The 18,924-nt window shown below is 44.5% G+C and overlaps 2 protein-coding genes across 12 annotated transcripts in view; one reads left to right on the top strand and one right to left on the bottom strand.

Annotated features, from left to right (window-relative positions):
• The window catches only part of slmapa (sarcolemma associated protein a), a 55,436-nt gene extending 48,322 nt beyond the window's left edge, over positions 1 to 7,114 (bottom strand). For 9 of the 11 annotated variants that reach the window (XM_058374264.1, XM_058374262.1, XM_058374265.1 and 6 more), the window contains exon 1: positions 5,755 to 7,113. In XM_058374264.1, coding sequence (XP_058230247.1) covers positions 5,755 to 5,952 — 198 coding nt within the window. In that variant the 5' untranslated portion in view covers positions 5,953 to 7,113. Of the gene's footprint in view, positions 1 to 5,754 lie in introns of all 11 variants that reach the window. The other 2 variants (XM_058374272.1, XM_058374275.1) reach the window with 2 other exon arrangements.
• A 1,736-nt stretch (positions 7,115 to 8,850) lies between these two features.
• dennd6aa (DENN/MADD domain containing 6Aa) overlaps positions 8,851 to 18,924 on the top strand; it is a 40,109-nt gene continuing 30,035 nt past the window's right edge. The window contains exons 1-3 of the mRNA XM_058373613.1: positions 8,851 to 9,443; positions 12,671 to 12,709; positions 13,081 to 13,123. Coding sequence (XP_058229596.1) covers positions 9,222 to 9,443; positions 12,671 to 12,709; positions 13,081 to 13,123 — 304 coding nt within the window. The 5' untranslated portion in view covers positions 8,851 to 9,221. The remainder of the gene's footprint in view (positions 9,444 to 12,670; positions 12,710 to 13,080; positions 13,124 to 18,924) is intronic.

Here is an 18,924-nt window from a genome sequence, read left to right as displayed (position 1 = left end):
ACACCGAGTCTGTTCATTAAAACACACACACTAGGAAATGACAGCAGTATTATAACAGTACACCATGTGAAAACCTTCCTTTTTTTACTACAGGGTGTTACAGTGCATCATGGTGCAGATCTGTGTCCATGTGCAAGATCTATTAATGATGTGTTTTCCTATTATATCAAGTTTATCCCTTATTAAAATTCATTTTCTTTTGATAATAAAATCATGAAGCCAGTGTCATGGATCGATTTGAATCGTGACTGGTGTGTATAAAGACATCCTTTCAATTAAATATAAACAAAACACTTTACAATACAGTACATGCACCAATCAGGCATAACATTATGACCACCTGTCTAATATTGTGCTGCCCACCCCCCCTTTTTTGCTGCCAAAACAGCCCTGACCCCTCCACTAGATCCCTGAAGGTGTGCTGTGGTATCTGACACTAAGATGTTCCTCCATGTGCCTCACCTCGCAACGTACAATACTTAAAGGATACTTCTGATAGATAATGACCACTGCAGACCGGGAACACCCCACAAGAGCTGCAGTTTTTATAGATGCTCTGATCCAGTGGTCTAGCCATCACAATCATCTTCGTCAGACTCGCTCAAATCCTTACCCTTGCCCATTTTTCCTGCTTCTAACACATCAACTTTGAGGACAAAATGTTCACTTGCTGCCTGATATATCCCACCCACTAACTGTCTTATTCACTTCACCTGTCACTTCTCATAATGTTATAAAGCATAGATATAACAGAGGAATTAATAATAGGAATTAGGAAAAGAGGAATTAATAGCTGAATAGCAACAAATTGGACTGCTCCAGTGGCCCAGACAGACAACATCGATAAGACTTGTGTCTAGTGTTCAAGTGTAAGAGCTCCACATCATCAATCCAGAGACAGGAAGCCTTGTGTTTGTTTTATTTACTCATTCTTAAGGTGATGTACTTTCACTTGGCTGCTGAGTTTATTCTATCCTTTTCAAGTTCATGTTTTAACCTAATGAAACTGATCTGTCTGTGTGAGGGTGAGGCCTAAACGATCGAGCTGACCATGCCTGGAGTCAAAAAATGTTTTAACCAGATTCGATGCTCATTGTGGGATTTAAAAAAAAAAAAAAAAAAAAAAAAAATGGGTTGTACCTGCCGTGACAAGTACGGGCTGACAAGAGCGGTCTGAACAAGACCTCACACAAACAGGCATTCACGCTAGCAGAAAAGAGCCTAGAGAGATCCAACAAGTGTTTTTAACATGTATCTCAAAAGAAGCGTGTTTAATTGAGCGTCAAGACGAAACCAAACACAAAGGACACACCAGTGTCATCTATAACACGGGGAAAATGCTCACAGATGTGCGTGCATGTGTCTCACGGGATACACAGCCTCATGGAGCTGTCTCACAAACTTAATTTCATTACCACACCTTAGTATTTCCCCAACACCTGAGACATTTCCCAACACTGATTCACATCCAAGGATTTTGACAACGTTATGTAACTCATTCAGACATCCTACAGCGACAACACTGTATTTTGTTTGTTGACACAGCGCACGTCTTACACCCAACAACCTGTGACAGTATTTAATTTCACTAACCAGCGAACATCACCACATACCTGAGAGCTGAGAAAGTGGCTTTCAGATAAGGAGAACACACAGAATAAACACGATCCAAAGCGTGTGTCCACTTACGAGCTGGAAGACCAAATCTGGCTCTCGCAAACGAAAGTTCAACGGAGCTCGGCTTTATGCAAAACGGTGTGCGAAGATCATCCGACATCAAGGACATCACCCAAGCAGGAAGCTCATCATTACATTATTTAAAATGACTTGCTTCGTCGTGCTTCTTGTATGCACGAGTGTCATACTAAACAACTTAACTGTACGGATTTTATTCTCCTCCATCCGAAAATAAATTTGCGGTTAAGCCACAGCCGGCGCAACACGTGATCGGCTTCTAAACGATTTACATCAAGCACGTTGATTTGGACCCGAGTTTCAGATGGCTGCCAAGCCGGCTGCGGTGTGAGCATACATACAGTGCTTTTACAGAAACCTCCAGGTTATGGCTCGGTGCGAAAAAGCTAAAAAGTAGTGCATTTCATTATAATTTGTTCTTGTGTATGCTTTGGGGCTTTTCATCTAGCAAACTCCAGAAAAGTCAGAAAATTTTCCATGGGCGATTATTTTATGTAAAGTAATTATGATCCATTTTCCCCATCTCTTCACATGCCTGTATCTGAAACAGGGTTCCACAATATGCAGTGGAAATAAAAGGATGATGTTAGACGATTCACCCGAGATTGACGTGTCCGATATAATTTATTTAAAACCCAGCAGAAATGACCAGGATGTTCTTCACCTTCACCTTCCTGAGAGTTATTTGCATGCACAAAATCAACAGGAAGAAGGCAACTGAAGAAATTTCAGACAGTTGACGCTTAACCATGTTTGGATTGTTTCCAGAAAGTAAATCGGTTCATATACAGGTTCTAATGAGAACTCCATAGAAATCCTACAAACGTTCAGCCACTTGTGTTCTTGAGACACAATATCTAGGGTTTACTGTGAAGTTCATAAACAAATCTCTGCAGAGAGAGAGAGAGAAATAACAGCACCTTTATTTTATGAACCAGCTCACAGAAACGAATGAATGAGGCAGAGATCCAGAAACATGATTTGAATAAAGCAGGAGGCACAGGGATGTGAACAGACGGTGTCTTACTCTATAGAACAGCTCATTATTTGCACCGTTCAGCCATAACATTACGACCGCCCGCCCAATATTGTGTTAGTCCCCCCCCCCTTTGCTGTCCTGACAAGTCAAGTCGTGGACTCTGCTAGATCCCTGAAGTTGTGCTGTGGTATCTGGCACCAAGATGTTCCTCCATGAGCCTCAATCCTTCAACTGATATTTTTATATATATTAGTTGCCTATTTGTATACCTAGTCAACTCCCTGTAGATGAACCTGTCAAATCCCAAGACTGCCAGCTGTGCCACAGACAGAAACCTGCCAAACAAAACAAGTCTTTCCCCAGCTTTGTGTGATAACATCAGCGAAGAGGATTACAGGATGGAAAATAAGTCCATTGTTCATCTTGAAACGCGCACCTGCTTTTCTCTCCACAAAAGAATACGGCATTAAATACACTGTATAGTGTTGCTTTAAAACATGCTATATAATTGTACAACTGTCACTTAAAAAACAATAATCAACGTATATATAAAAAGCATCTGTTTTTCCGAGGCGGGTCAGTGATAAGTGTGACATGAGACTAAATACAGCAAACCACACGGGCCAGCCTTGGCTGCCCAAGACCCTGTCGCTGGTTCACCACTGTTCCTTCCATGGACCACTTTTGATAGATACTGACCACTGCAGACTGTGAACACCCCACAAGAGCTGCAGTTTTGGAGATCCAGTCGTCTAGCCATCACAATTCATCAAACTCGCTCAAATCCTTACGCTTGCCCATTTTCCCTGCTTCCAACACATCAACTTTGAGGACAAAATGTTCACTTGCTGCCTCTAATATATCCCACCCACTAACAGGAGCCATGATGAGGAGATCATCAGTATTATTCACTTCACCTCTCAGTGCTCAGACCTGATCGGTGTATATCTGTATAGAGATACGATTTGGCAAAATATTATATGATTCATTTTCAAAATCAATCGTCAAAATCCTAGGCTAATTAATTATTTAATAAATAGACACGTTTTGACATTTGAGCATCTGCTGTGAGTTACGACGGATCTACTGTGATGCAATTTATCACGCCCTAGCCCTGGGTATCAGCTGATACCAGACACTGTGGTCTTTCTAGCAACTTCTGAGACCATCTCATTTCAAGTATCTGTTACTTTGGTATGAGAAATATTAAAGGGTCAGTGCTGGTGAGCTTTAAAAGAATGCTGTATCCTGTATTTCTGTCCAGCGTGCACACCATGGCTGTCAATTGAGCACGCTTTCACAGCATGAAAAAATGTCAACACCAAGCCAATGTTTCAGCTTAATTACTGCTATGGTGGTGAAGTGTACTGTGCTTGGATCAAGTTCAAATTTATTTTATTTGTATAGCGCTATTAACAATGGAGATGGTCTCAAAGCAGCTTTACAGAACATAAACATAAAACAAAAGGGTCAGGGTTAATATTAGACTTATAATTAAAATTATTTGTATTTATCCCTAATGAGAAAACCTCATTAGTAATAAATATAATCCCTAAACATTATATTTTCCATAATATGGGTTTCTACCACCAGGTTTTTGTTTAATCAGACACCTAACTTGGAGACTGACCGGTCTAAAGGCTACACGTGTATTATCTGGACTGCTATAACAACGTGGCCGAAAGTCTGTGGTCCCTGACATTCATACACATACACTATATTGGCAAATGTTTTGGGACACTCCTTCAAATCATTGAATTCAGGGGCTGGGCCTTAGTTCCAGTGAAAGGAACTCTTAATGCTTCAGCTTCATACCAAGACATTTTGGACAACTTCATGCTCCCAACTTGGTGGGAACAGTTTGAGGATGACCCCTTCCTGTTCCAACATGACCGCACACCAGTGCACAAAGCAAGGTCCATAAAGACATGGATGAGTGAGTTTGATGTGGAGGAACTTGACTGGCCTGCAGTGTCCTGGCCTCAACCTGATAGAACACCTTTGGGATGAATTACAGTGGAGACTGTGAGCCAGGCCAAAACTGTGACGTCAGCCTTTACATGAACATGAATGTAATATGGAGTTGTCCCGCCCTTTACTGCTATAACGGCTTCAACTCTTCTGGGAAGGCTTTCCACAAGGTTTAGAAGTGTTCTTATGGGAATTTTTGACCATTTTTGAGGTCAGGCACTGATGTTGGACGAGGTCTGGCTTGAAGTCTCCGCTCTAATTCATCTCAAAGGTGTTCTATCAGGTTGAGGTCAGGACTCTGTGCAGGCCAGTCAAGTTCCTCCACACCAAACTCACACATCCATGTCTTTATGGACCTTGCTTTGTGCACTGGTGGGCAGTCATGTTGGAACAGGAAGGGGTCATTCCCAAAACTGTTCCCACAAAGCTTGAAATTGTCCAAAATATCTTGGTATGCTGAAGCATTAAGAGTTCCTTTCACTGGAACTAAGGGGCCAAGCCCAACCCTTGAATTCAATGATTTGGAGGTGTGTCCCAAAACCTTTGCCAATAAAATGTGTGTGGTTCTTCTCCAAACAGTCACCACAAAGTTGGAAGCACACAATCATATCGGGTGTTTTGTGTGCCGGAGCTTTATGATTTCTCTTCACTGGAACTCATTAGGCCCAAACCTGTTCTAGCATGACAATGTTCCTGTGCACAAGACAAGCTCCATGAAGACGCGAGAACGTTTCAAGCCTCCTCACCTGAAACCAGTGCCTAACTTCACTAATGCTTGAGGCTGAATGAGTGAAAATGCTTGGTGGAAAGCCTTGGGGTTAATGTAACAGCAAATGGCAGGCTCAACGAGCACATGGGTGTGATGGTCAGGTATCCACAGGCATGTGGGTGCATTACATCATCCAAATGATGTTATCACAGGTTAGGAACGGACATTGCGCAAGAAGACGTCCTGCATTATTAAGAAAGCAAACGAGAGATTATTTTTTTATTTACTTGAATGTGGCACGCACGCGCAGGAGATCCCGCTCGTGCCTGTTTGGCGTGTATGCCCACGTGACAGGCGTGATCGCGTTTATACGTTCTTATAAAGAATAACGACTCCTCACCTTGCCGGTCTTGTGGTCGAACCAGACGAGGGCATGGTTCCTGGAGAGCACCTTGCAGTCGAAGGTGGCGTTGTTCTGGGCAGGGCGGCAGCGCGCGACTGAGCGCCCGATCTTCACCGGTTCGTCCAGGTAGACGTGGCGCTCCTGAAACGGGTGCGAGTTCGGGCGGCAGGTGAACACGGCCAGCGCCGAAGGCATTGATGACGGCTTGAGTGTATTACTCCAACCAGAGGAGAAAGGCAGGGCTTCTTGATCCAGAGTGACACCTTCTGATTTTCCTGTCTTATTTTTTAAGAATAAAGGAGCCGACGTCGCGTTTTGCTCGCGGATCCCATTTAAATGTGCATAAAAAACAAAACAAAAACAACTGCAGAAAACAAACAGGCGGCGTTTAGAAACAAACCGACTACATAATGTCCTCTACGAGCCTCCTCCTTCTTCTCGCAATCCCGACTTCAAAATCCACCATGATGTCAAGCCAAATCCCAAGACTGCTGCAGCTCCAAACTTCGCATCGCCCTTTTAACATGGAAACATTAATCTAATCTAACTCAGGAGAGGAGCACGATCCTTACACATCCCTTACATCAAAAAATTCCCAGCATTAACCCTTTAAAAAACACGAGGATAGCCTTTACAAATGGGTGATGTCTCGCTCGCGCTGGGTAACCTGTTGGCTCGGTTCAGGAGTCGGTTCGCGTTGAAAATGATTCACAAATGTGACTAAAGGCCAAATGAGGTTACTATCACGACCTAGCTATTCAGACGAGACATTCTAAAACACCAAGCAGATTCTAAACGTAAATCTGAAACCAGGGGTTGTTTTCTCAACCAGGCCAGACGTATAGAATGAATTGTTCGGTCTGCATGTTAGTTAGCTAAGTGCACGAGCGCGCTAACACAACTACGGCTTGATTAAATAGAGGTAGAAAATGTTCAGCTTTAATTGGTGTGTCCTGTCCTTTCTGAATCCCTAACAAATGTACCTGCGGTGTTTCCTCAGCTTTTCTCCTTCAGACCCTCACTCCTAATCCGACTCTGCGCAGCCCTGTTAGCTCCGCTAGCCGACGGATTGCTTTAGCGCTAGCTTAGCAACCTGTGCTAAATTGACTCCGAGTCGACTCTTCGTCGCGCGAGCAAGCAGCGTTTGTTTTTTTTAACTTCTCCTCGTTTTCACACAAAACTCGGGTTAGTATCCGACTTCTCACTCAAGTCCCCCACGGTCCAAACGAAAACCCAACCAAAGTAGATAAAGTGCTCCAGATTATCCGAGTTATATGAGGGACAATTTAAAGAAAGTTCTTCTCCTCCTCCGCAACAAACGCCGCCATACTGGAATGAAAACACACACACAAACCGGCCAAGCACTGCGCTCGCGCATGAGTCTTCCGAGGGGCGGGACGTTGGTGACATTCAGGGAATCGACCAATCATCGAAGGAATCGTACTTCAAAGTTAACCAATGGGAATGACGCTCATGTGTAACCCATGGCTACCTTCCTATCGTCGTACATAACAATACTGTCGATGCATTTAAAATATATATAATTTAATATTATAAATGGGTTTTTTTTGGATTTTAAAATACTTTTGATTTTATTTTAAAAGGCGTTCACATACCAACAATCATATTCATTTATTATATGATGAGCTTTATTTCGTTTTTATTCGTGGATCTTCGTAATTCCACCTCATAAAATAAATAAATAAATAAATAAATAAATAAATAAATAAATAAAACGATTATAAACTCTCATACCCCTTTAACGGTTTATCAAACTGTTCAATAGTACGATTTACTGATTTATTTACTTCATTTACGCCGCCATATTGGGATGAAAATACACACACAACCCTGGTTAACTGCCGCGCTCGTGCACGAGCCTTACAAGCGGCAGTGAGGGGGCGGGATCATTTAGTGACGCACTGAAGATGAACCAATCATTGAAGGAATCGGGACATAAGTTAACCAATGGGAACTGAGTTCAGGCTTTCCTTTAACGCAAGTGTGTAATATTGGTGCATGAGAGCGGTGGATATGGGAAATTTTTTAACGTCTAAAATTCAATAAATTAATAAAAACAATTTTTAAATAATCATGAATGTAATGGTTTCAATATATTTATGCATTTCTTATTTATTTATTTATTTATTTATTTATTTATTTATTTAATATTAAACATTTAATTATTGCACTAATGTATATGTTCATTGCGATTTCTGTTCATGTAAAATAATATTTTTTTTTTACTGCTAATTAAAATCATTTCTTAGATCTGTATCGTAGTTTTTGTGGGGTTTTTTTGTAAAGGCTTTATAAGCTGAGCAGTTTCAGAATAACTTTATTTGTCAGTACTTGTCAGGTACAGGAATTTGCTGAGGCATGTTTGAAATTACGCAACATCTGTCCATTGTGCCATCATACACACACACACACACACGCACACACACACAAACACAAGAAATGACATTAGTAAAATTCTTATATTTACTCTCAGAGGATCCAGTGATTTAAAAAAAAAAGTGCCAAACATTTCACCATGGAGTAAAAACAATATGAAAATAGTTTTTATATGAAATATATATGAAATCAGTTGAAATCATAATATAATGAAGCGGTCTATATGACTTTCGTATTACTGTATTCAGATGTGTTTATGAACAGGCTAAAATGGCCATTAAAATAGACTGACAGATTTCTTCTACATGTATTTTACTATTTAATCCGACGACTAAATTTAATCATGACAAGTCTTTTTAAGGAAAAGTAGGCGGGGCCAGGTGAAATAAATAAACACGAAATGGTTTTAAAAGATTCATTGTTCTTAATATTGTAAGGGATTTATTGTTGTTTAATCATATTAATATTGTTAATCTACTACCAAATAAGACATTACATAATTATATAAATTATATAAATTCCCGGCAGCGTTGTTTATTTTTCGCTGCGCTGGAATAACACGGAACTTACAAAACATTAGATTTACATTCCATTCACAATCACTTCTCCCGGAAGTGTATTGTATGTAGATTTATGAATTTCTGAGCAATTCTGGACGTTCGCCGGTATTCGAGGACTGTCAACTACTCGATCCGTAGCAGTGCGTCTACTTCTTGTCTAAAGTATGACGGAACGATTAATTTAAACGGCAAGTATTTATAATGCTGTTGTTATAATACTGCTAAAAAATATACAACGTTATAATGTGTTGTTGGTGGTGTTAGCAATTTCGCGCATGCGCAGAACAAACACACACACACACACACACACACACACACACACACACAGTACGAATCGTGTTTCCAGTGACAAGGAGCGCTGCGTCGGCTACGTAAGAAGCGTAACCTCGGTCAGGAATGCGCCTTTGTGTTCGCGGCGTAAGCTCCGGTTCGTTCTCGGTGACTTGAAGTCAGAAGTGACGGTAAGTGATCAAGCGAAGAATCCCGTGGTTTTTTTACTCGGCGAGTATGGCTTCGCAAGGGTCGGAGGAAATATCGGAGCAAACCGAAGAAGCCGAGCCCACGCAGGACGAGGAGGATTTGCGCATATCTCCAGCGGAGGAGATGCCCGCTGACGGGCCCGGGGATGGCGAGCCGGAGCAGCTGCTGCTGCCTTGGGACCGCTTCTCCGCCTGGCTTCACTGCATCTGTGTAGTCGGCTTCGACCTGGAGCTCGGACAGGCCGTGGAGGTCAGCTTCTCCTTTCTACCCTTATTTACATTTCTGTTAAATTGAACGTGTTATCGTCTGTGGCCTGTTGTAGCTAGCAAGTGAGCTAACAGCTGAAGTTATAATAACTGGATAGCGTAGCGTAGCGTAGCTTAGCATAGCTTAGCTCAGTGAGCTAATGCATTCTGTTATCAGCACGAGCTGTAAAAAAAACAAAAAAAACTCCGCAGTAAACACTTTACAACTCATTTTTACTAAACTGTTCCACTTTATTCTCTATTATAAACTTTTTCTATAACAAATATAATAATTAATTGCAAGTTTTGCGCTTTTGTTTAGCTCTGTGCGTGCGTGTGTGTGAGAGAGAATGTGTTTAACGCTCGCGCTTCTTCACGAGCATCCTGTCTGTGTTTTCGTCTAATTTTACTGTAAACATGTCTGTTTACGTGTTTGTCTGTCTGTGAGTCTGTCTGTTTACATGTTTGTCTGTCTGTGAGTCTGTCTGTCTACATGTTTGTCTGTCTGTGAGTCTGTCTGTTTACATGTTTGTCTGTCTGTTTACATGTTTGTTTGTCTGTCTGTGAGTCTGTCTGTCTACATGTTTGTCTGTCTGTGAGTCTGTCTGTCTACATGTTTGTCTGTCTGTGAGTCTGTCTGTTTACATGTTTGTCTGTCTGTTTACATGTTTGTTTGTCTGTCTGTGAGTCTGTCTGTCTACACGTTTGTCTGTCTGTTTACATGTTTGTCTGTCTGTTTACATGTTTGTTTGTCTGTCTGTGAGTCTGTCTGTCTACACGTTTGTCTGTCTGTGAGTCTGTCTGTCTACACGTTTGTCTGTCTGTGAGTCTGTCTGTCTACACGTTTGTCTGTCTGTGAGTCTGTCTGTCTACACGTTTGTCTGTCTGTGAGTCTGTCTGTCTACACGTTTGTCTGTCTGTGAGTCTGTCTGTCTACACGTTTGTCTGTCTGTGAGTCTGTCTGTCTACACGTTTGTCTGTCTGTGAGTCTGTCTGTCTACACGTTTGTCTGTCTGTGAGTCTGTCTGTCTACACGTTTGTCTGTCTGTTTACATGTCTGTCTGTCTACATGTTTGTCTGTCTGTTTACATGTCTGTCTGTCTACATGTTTGTCTGTCTGTTTACATGTTTGTCTGTCTATCTTGTTCTGTTTCTGTGGCTATCTTTCTGCCCTTCCACCTTTGATCAGTCTATCAGTTTACATGCTTGTCTTTCTTTCTATCTCTCTTTCTAATTATCTGTCTTTTTTTTAGATTAGAGGTTCTGTTTCATTATCTGTTTGTTTCTCTCCCTCTCTCTCTCTCCCTCTCGCTCTGTTTATATGTTTTTCTGTTTTTCTCTCTTTCTTTCCATCACTCTCTGCCTTGCTCTTGGAACATCTGTCTCTCTGTGAACGTCTGTTTATAAGTTTTCTTTCTTTGTCTCCATGTGTGTGTGTGTGTGTGTGTGTGTGTAAATCCGTGTTAATCTGAGCGTTTCCCTTCTTTCCCCACTGCACCTTCTCCTCTTCTTCACTGGGCTGGAGGAGGTCTGATGTGTGGAAGATAAACTGGGAAACTCGGCTTAAGGTGGAACAGATGTGTGTGTGTCCCAGTTAGAATAGAGACACAACACTCGGCACTGACGTCTTCGTCTCCTGTGTCTTAGCAGACCTGTATCTCTCCTTTAGTGTGTTTATTCTCAGTAAATTTAAACATTATTAGAGTTTCATGTACAGAGTCACTTAGCACTGTTTACACCAGAGGAACAGCTTTTTGTTGGCATTTAGAACAATTCTCCCCCACATTATTTTATTATTATAAGTCTTTAAAGAGGAAAAAATTGAATACAAATGTGTTAAAATTTTAAGTTAGTTAATTTTTTTGTTTGTTTTAATTTTCTAATTTAATTTTTGATTTTTTATTAATTAATCTATTATTATCTATTAGTATTATCTATTTCTTCCTTCCTTCCTTCCTTCCTTCCTTCCTTCCTTCCTTCCTTCCTTTCTTTCACTTTTACTTCTTTCTCTCTGTCTTTCTTTCTTTCACTTTTACTTTTTTTTTCTTTCTGTCTGTCTTTCTTCTTTTCTTTCACTTTTCTTTCTTTCTTTCTTTCTTTCTTTCTTTCTTTCTTTCTTTCTTTCTTTCTTTCTTTCTTTCTTTCTTTCTTTCTTTCTTTTTCTTTCTTGTTGAGCATTTTTATTTTTTATTTTTTTTATTTTAATGAGTAATATATTTTAAGTCCTGTATCTTTTCAGGTGATTAGTATTTTGTTGAAATAGCGGGTCAGCAGCTCTGTTAAATTGCTTGGTCAGGGTTTTATGTCACGGTTCCACCTTTATACAATTAACAACCAAGTACCAACAACTACACCATATCATCCCTACTGCTTTTATACACACTATCAAACATCCCTCATTTACTGTCCTCCATTTTCAACTCTCTGTTTAATCCCAGTGCATTAATGTCTCTCCAAATCTACTGATCTCTCACACTGTATTAGACGGTGGGGATTGGTCAGTATTCGACAGTGGGGATTGGTCAGTATTAGAAAGTGGTGATTGGTCAGTATTCGACAGTGGGGATTGGTCAGTATTAGAAAGTGGTGATTGGTCAGTATTAGAAAGTGGTGATTGGTCAGTATTCGACAGTGGGGATTGGTCAGTATTAGAAAGTGGTGATTGGTCAGTATTCGACAGTGGGGATTGATCAGTGTTCGACGGTGGGGATTGATCAGTGTTCGACGGTGGGGATTGATCAGTGTTCGACGGTGGGGATTGATCAGTGTTCGACGGTGGGGATTGATCAGTGTTAGAAGGTGGGGATTGTTGGTGGTGATGATTAAAGGTGTTTCTCAGGCAGCGTCAGCGTCATTAATCCTTCGTGTGTGTGTGTGTTAGTTATTAGGGTGTGTGAGATCACACACACTCCGCTCATGATTCTGAGAGCATTGTGTGGATCATCAGAATTTCCACAGCACAGGAAGCTAGATGATCAGCTTATTGTTAGAATGATAAATATAAGGATAAAGGGATAAACAGTGTGTTGTTGTTGTTGTTGTTTACTTCACAGTAATGTGTAATTGTTGACATGTTGCTGTGGTGTAAGAGGAACAAAACTTCCTGAAATGTCCCAACATGTGTCCAGTTTCAGAAGCAGAAGTGTGACTGCGTCCACCTGATACTCTCATGCTCCTGATGTAGTGAGGAATCTGACCTCAGGAATAATTTACTCTCTCTCTCTTTTCTAGGTTATATATCCTCATCATTCCAAACTCACAGAGAAAGAGGTGAGACACTCACGTCTGTCTGTCTTTCCTTCCTTCCTTCCTTCCTTCCTTCCTTCCTTCCTTCCTTCCTTCCTGTATCTTTCTGTCTGTCTGTCTGTCTGTCTGTCTGTCTGTCTGTCTGTCTGTCTGTCTGTCTGTCTGTCTGTCTGTCTGTCCTTCCTTCCTTCCTTCCTTCCTTCCTTCCTTCCTTCCGAAGGATCCTGTAAAGTTGACATTGTTGTTGACGTTGTTCCGTGATCTGGCCATGAAAACTGACTCTGACACGGCATTAAAAACACGATAAACAAACCATTATATTTAGTGTACTGTATTTCTCCTGTCAGCCTTTTTGCTGATTTTCTCCTGCATTTCTTTTTCCATCTCCATTTCAGAAAATGAGCATCTGCTACCTGTCTTTTCCGGATTCTAACTCAGGTAAGAGATCAGGTCTGTCTCTATCACAAGGCAGAATACACACACGGGGCAGAATACACACACGGGGCAGATTCCTCACCCTGGACTCTAGTTACCTTTATCACATATCTGGATTGGCTGTTAGAGTAATGAAGGCCTTTCTCACACACACACACACACACACACACACGCACGCAGACACACACACACACAGGGTCAGGATATACAGGTTATGTGTTATATGGCTGTTGGCTTTTTATTCAGAGTCGCCCTCCATCTCTGTTTCCAGCACTAGTACTAGGGGCAGTAGTGGCTCAGGTGGTTAAGGCTCTGGGTCGTTGATCAGGGTTCGAGCCCCAGCACCACCTGGAGCAAAGCTCTTAACCCTCCCTGCTTCAGGAGTACTGTATCATAGCTGTCCCTGTGCTCTGACCCTGACTTCCTCAGCTAGGATATGTGAAGAAAAGACTTCCTCTGTGCTGTAATGTATATGTGTGGAGATAATAAAGGCTTCTTGCCTTCTCTCAGTTTAGATCTTCTAGCAGGATCTTCTTCTTCTTCTTCTTCTTCTTCTTCTTCTTCTTCTTCTTGGGAGAGAAATTTCATTTCTTATCCTAATAGTTCGTGTCAGTATAATGTATTTAATGTCGTATCCTGAAAGTGGTATTATTGGAACGCTCTAGGGTGCCAGTGTTTGCGCAGTAGGAGTGTGTTGCGTAATGAGCGTTATTAATAGAGTAAACATACACACACAACAGTGTGTATTTATACAGTGACTGGAGGCTCATTATGGCAGCGCTCCCCCATTTCTGCAGTGTCGTATCGACTAGAGCTTCATTTTACTGAAATATCATCACCAGGGCTCCAGTGCAGGGCCGGCTGCTTATACACTGCTTTTAATGCTTGAGGCAACAGGGCAGAAGTGTGTGTGTGCGTGCGTGCGAGAGAATGAGTGAATGTGCGTGTGTGCGAGTGTGTGTGTGCGCGTGCGAGAGAGTGTGCGTGCGAGAGAGTGCGTGCGTGAGTGCAGGAGAGAGAGAGAGAGAGTGAGAGAGAGAGTGAGTGTGTGTGCGTGCAGGAGAGAGAGAGAGTGAGTGTGTGCGCGTGCAGGAGAGAGAGAGAGTGAGTGTGTGTGCGTGCAGGAGAGAGAGAGAGTGAGTGTGTGTGTGATGAGGAGAAGGAGAGAGTGAGTGTGTGTGCGTGCAGGAGAGAGAGAGAGTGAGTGTGTGTGCGTGCAGGAGAGAGAGTGAGTGAGTGTGTGTGCGTGCAGGAGAGAGAGTGAGTGAGTGTGTGTGCGTGCAGGAGAGAGAGAGAGAGTGAGTGAGTGTGCGTGCAGGAGAGAGAGAGAGTGAGTGTGTGTGCGTGCAGGAGAGAGAGAGAGTGAGTGTGTGTGCGTGCAGGAGAGAGAGAGAGTGAGTGTGTGTGCGTGCAGGAGAGAGAGAGAGTGAGTGTGTGTGCGTGCAGGAGAGAGAGAGAGAGAGTGAGTGTGTGTGCGTGCAGGAGAGAGAGAGAGAGTGAGTGTGTGTGTGCGTGCAGGAGAGAGAGAGAGTGAGTGTGTGTGCGTGCAGGAGAGAGAGAGAGTGAGTGAGTGTGTGTGCGTGCAGGAGAGAGAGAGAGTGAGTGTGTGTGCGTGCAGGAGAGCGAGAGAGTGAGTGTGTGTGCGTGCAGGAGAGCGAGAGAGTGAGTGTGTGTGCGTGCAGGAGAGCGAGAGAGTGAGTGTGTGTGTGCGTGCAGGAGAGAGAGAGAGTGAGTGTGTGTGCGTGCAGGAGAGAGAGAGAGAGTGAGTGTGTGTGCGTGCAGGAGAGAGAGAGAGAGTGAGTGAGTGAGTGTGTGTGCGTGCAGGAGAGAGAGAGAGAGTGAGTGTGTGTGCGTGCAGGAGAGAGAGAGAGAGTGAGTGAGTGAGTGTGTGTGCGTGCAGGAGAGAGAGAGAGAGTGAGTGAGTGAGTGTGTGTGCGTGCAGGAGAGAGAGAGAGAGTGAGTGAGTGAGTGTGTGTGCGTGCAAGAGAGAGAGTGAGTGTGTGTGTGTATGCGTACAGGAGAGAGAGAGAGTGAGTGAGTGTGCGTGCAGGAGAGAGAGAGAGTGAGTGTGTGTGCGTGCAGGAGAGAGAGAGAGAGTGAGTGTGTGTGCGTGCAGGAGAGAGAGAGAGAGAGAGTGAGTGTGTGTGCGTGCAGGAGAGAGAGAGAGAGTGAGTGTGTGTGCGTGCAGGAGAGAGAGAGAGTGTGTGTGTGTGCGTGCAGGAGAGAGAGAGAGAGTGAGTGTGTGTGCGTGCAGGAGAGAGAGAGAGAGTGAGTGTGCGTGCGTGCAGGAGAGAGAGAGTGAGTGTGTGTGCGTGCAGGAGAGAGAGAGAGAGTGAGTGTGTGTGCGTGCAGGAGAGAGAGAGAGTGAGTGTGTGTGCGTGCAGGAGAGAGAGAGAGTGAGTGTGTGTGCGTGCAGGAGAGAGAGAGAGTGAGTGTGTGTGCGTGCAGGAGAGAGAGAGAGTGAGTGTGTGTGTGCGTGCAGGAGAGAGAGAGAGTGAGTGTGTGTGCGTGCAGGAGAGAGAGAGAGTGAGTGTGTGTGCGTGCAGGAGAGAGAGAGAGTGAGTGTGTGTGCGTGCAGGAGAGAGAGAGAGTGAGTGTGTGTGCGTGCAGGAGAGAGAGAGAGTGAGTGTGTGTGCGTGCAGGAGAGAGAGAGAGTGAGTGTGTGTGCGTGCAGGAGAGAGAGAGAGTGAGTGTGTGTGCGTGCAGGAGAGAGAGAGAGAGAGAGTGAGTGTGTGTGCGTGCAGGAGAGAGAGAGAGAGTGAGTGTGTGTGCGTGCAGGAGAGAGAGAGAGAGTGAGTGTGTGTGCGTGCAGGAGAGAGAGAGAGAGTGAGTGTGTGTGCGTGCAGGAGAGAGAGAGAGTGTGTGTGTGTGCGTGCAGGAGAGAGAGAGAGAGTGAGTGTGTGTGCGTGCAGGAGAGAGAGAGAGAGTGAGTGTGTGTGCGTGCAGGAGAGAGAGAGAGAGTGAGTGTGTGTGCGTGCAGGAGAGAGAGAGAGAGTGAGTGTGTGTGCGTGCAGGAGAGAGAGAGAGAGTGAGTGTGTGTGCGTGCAGGAGAGAGAGAGAGAGTGAGTGAGTGAGTGTGTGCGCGTGCAGGAGAGAGAGAGTGAGTGAGTGAGTGTGTGTGCGTGCAGGAGAGAGAGAGAGAGTGAGTGAGTGAGTGTGTGTGCGTGCAGGAGAGAGAGAGAGAGTGAGTGTGTGTGCGTGCAGGAGAGAGAGAGAGAGTGTGTGTATGCGTGCAGGAGAGAGAGAGAGAGAGTGTGTATGCGTGCAGGAGAGAGAGAGAGAGAGAGTGTATGCGTACAGGAGAGAGAGAGAGAGAGAGAGAGAGAGAGTGTGTATGCGTACAGGAGAGAGAGAGAGAGTGTATGCGTACAGGAGAGAGAGAGAGAGTGTGTGTATGCGTGCAGGAGAGAGAGAGAGAGTGTGTATGCGTACAGGAGAGAGAGAGAGTGTGTATGCGTGCAAGAGAGAGAGAGAGAGAGAGAGAGAGTGTGTATGCGTACAGGAGAGAGAGAGAGAGAGAGAGTGTATGCGTACAGGAGAGAGAGAGAGAGAGAGAGAGAGAGAGAGAGTGTATGCGTGCAAGAGAGAGAGAGAGAGAGAGTGTGTATGCGTGCAGGAGAGAGAGAGAGTGAGTGTGTATGCGTGCAGGAGAGAGAGAGAGAGTGTGTATGCGTACAGGAGAGAGAGAGAGAGTGTATGCGTACAAGAGAGAGAGAGAGAGAGAGAGAGAGAGTGTATGCGTACAGGAGAGAGAGAGAGAGAGAGTGTATGCGTACAGGAGAGAGAGAGAGAGAGAGAGAGAGAGTGTATGCGTACAGGAGAGAGAGAGAGAGAGAGAGAGAGTGTATGCGTGCAGGAGAGAGAGAGAGAGAGAGTGTATGCGTACAGGAGAGAGAGAGAGTGTGTATGCGTGCAAGAGAGAGAGAGAGAGAGAGAGAGAGAGAGAGTGTATGCGTACAGGAGAGAGAGAGAGAGAGTGTGTATGCGTACAGGAGAGAGAGAGTGTGTATGCGTACAGGAGAGAGAGAGAGAGAGAGAGTGTGTATGCGTACAGGAGAGAGAGAGAGAGAGAGAGAGAGAGAGTGTATGCGTACAGGAGAGAGAGAGAGAGAGAGAGTGTGTATGCGTACAGGAGAGAGAGAGAGAGAGAGAGAGAGAGAGAGAGAGAGAGAGTGTATGCGTACAGGAGAGAGAGAGAGAGAGAGAGTGTGTATGCGTACAGGAGAGAGAGAGAGAGAGAGAGAGAGTGTATGCGTACAGGAGAGAGAGAGTGAGTGTGTATGCGTGCAGGAGAGAGAGAGTGTGTGTGTATGCGTGCAGGAGAGAGAGAGAGAGAGAGAGTGAGTGTGTATGCGTGCAGGAGAGAGAGAGAGTGAGTGTGTATGCGTGCAAGAGAGAGAGAGTGAGTGTGTATGCGTGCAGGAGAGAGAGAGTGTGTGTGTATGCGTGCAGGAGAGAGAGAGAGAGAGAGAGTGAGTGTGTATGCGTGCAGGAGAGAGAGAGAGAGAGAGAGTGAGTGTGTATGCGTGCAGGAGAGAGAGAGAGCGAGTGTGTATGCGTGCAAGAGAGAGAGAGTGAGTGTGTATGCGTGCAGGAGAGAGAGAGTGTGTGTGTATGCGTGCAGGAGAGAGAGAGAGAGAGAGTGAGTGTGTATGCGTGCAGGAGAGAGAGAGAGAGAGAGAGTGTGTATGCGTGCAGGAGAGAGAGAGAGAGAGAGAGAGTGAGTATGTATGCGTGCAGGAGAGAGAGAGAGAGAGAGAGTGAGTGAGTATGTATGCGTGCAGGAGAGAGAGAGAGTGAGTGTGTATGCGTGCAGGAGAGAGTGTGTGTGTATGCGTGCAGGAGAGAGAGAGAGAGAGAGAGTGAGTATGTATGCATGCAGGAGAGAGAGAGAGAGAGAGAGAGAGAGAGTGTATGCGTGCAGGAGAGAGAGAGAGAGAGTGTGTATGCGTGCAGGAGAGAGAGAGAGTGAGTATGTATGCGTACAGGAGAGAGAGAGAGAGAGAGAGTGTATGCGTACAGGGGAGAGAGAGAGAGAGAGAGTGTATGCGTACAGGAGAGTGAGAGAGAGAGAGAGAGAGAGAGTGTATGCGTACAGGAGAGAGAGAGAGAGTGTATGCGTGCAAGAGAGAGAGAGAGAGAGAGAGAGTGTGTATGCGTACAAGAGAGAGAGAGAGAGAGTGTATGCGTACAGGAGAGAGAGAGAGAGAGAGAGTGTATGCGTACAGGAGAGAGAGAGTGTGTATGCGTACAGGAGAGAGAGAGAGAGAGAGAGTGTGTATGCGTACAGGAGAGAGAGAGAGAGAGAGAGAGAGAGTGTATGCGTACAGGAGAGAGAGAGTGAGTGTGTATGCGTGCAGGAGAGAGAGAGAGAGAGAGAGAGTGAGTGTGTATGCGTGCAGGAGAGAGAGAGAGTGTGTGTGTATGCGTGCAGGAGAGAGAGAGAGAGAGAGAGTGTATGCGTACAAGAGAGAGAGAGAGTGTGTATGCGTACGAGAGAGAGAGAGAGAGAGAGAGAGTGTATGCGTACAAGAGAGAGAGAGAGAGAGTGTATGCGTACAGGAGAGAGAGAGAGAGAGAGAGAGAGAGAGAGAGAGAGAGTGTATGCGTACAGGAGAGAGAGAGTGTGTATGCGTACAGGAGAGAGAGAGAGAGAGAGAGTGTGTATGCGTACAGGAGAGAGAGAGAGAGAGAGAGAGTGTATGCGTACAGGAGAGAGAGAGTGAGTGTGTATGCGTGCAGGAGAGAGAGAGAGAGAGAGAGTGAGTGTGTATGCGTGCAGGAGAGAGAGAGAGTGTGTGTGT

The sequence above is a fragment of the Hemibagrus wyckioides genome, linkage group LG21 (assembly GCF_019097595.1).
Source record: "Hemibagrus wyckioides isolate EC202008001 linkage group LG21, SWU_Hwy_1.0, whole genome shotgun sequence".
NCBI classification, from domain to species: domain Eukaryota; kingdom Metazoa; phylum Chordata; class Actinopteri; order Siluriformes; family Bagridae; genus Hemibagrus; species Hemibagrus wyckioides.
Note: the sequence above shows the minus strand (reverse complement) of the source record. Positions and strands in the feature narration are given on the sequence as shown.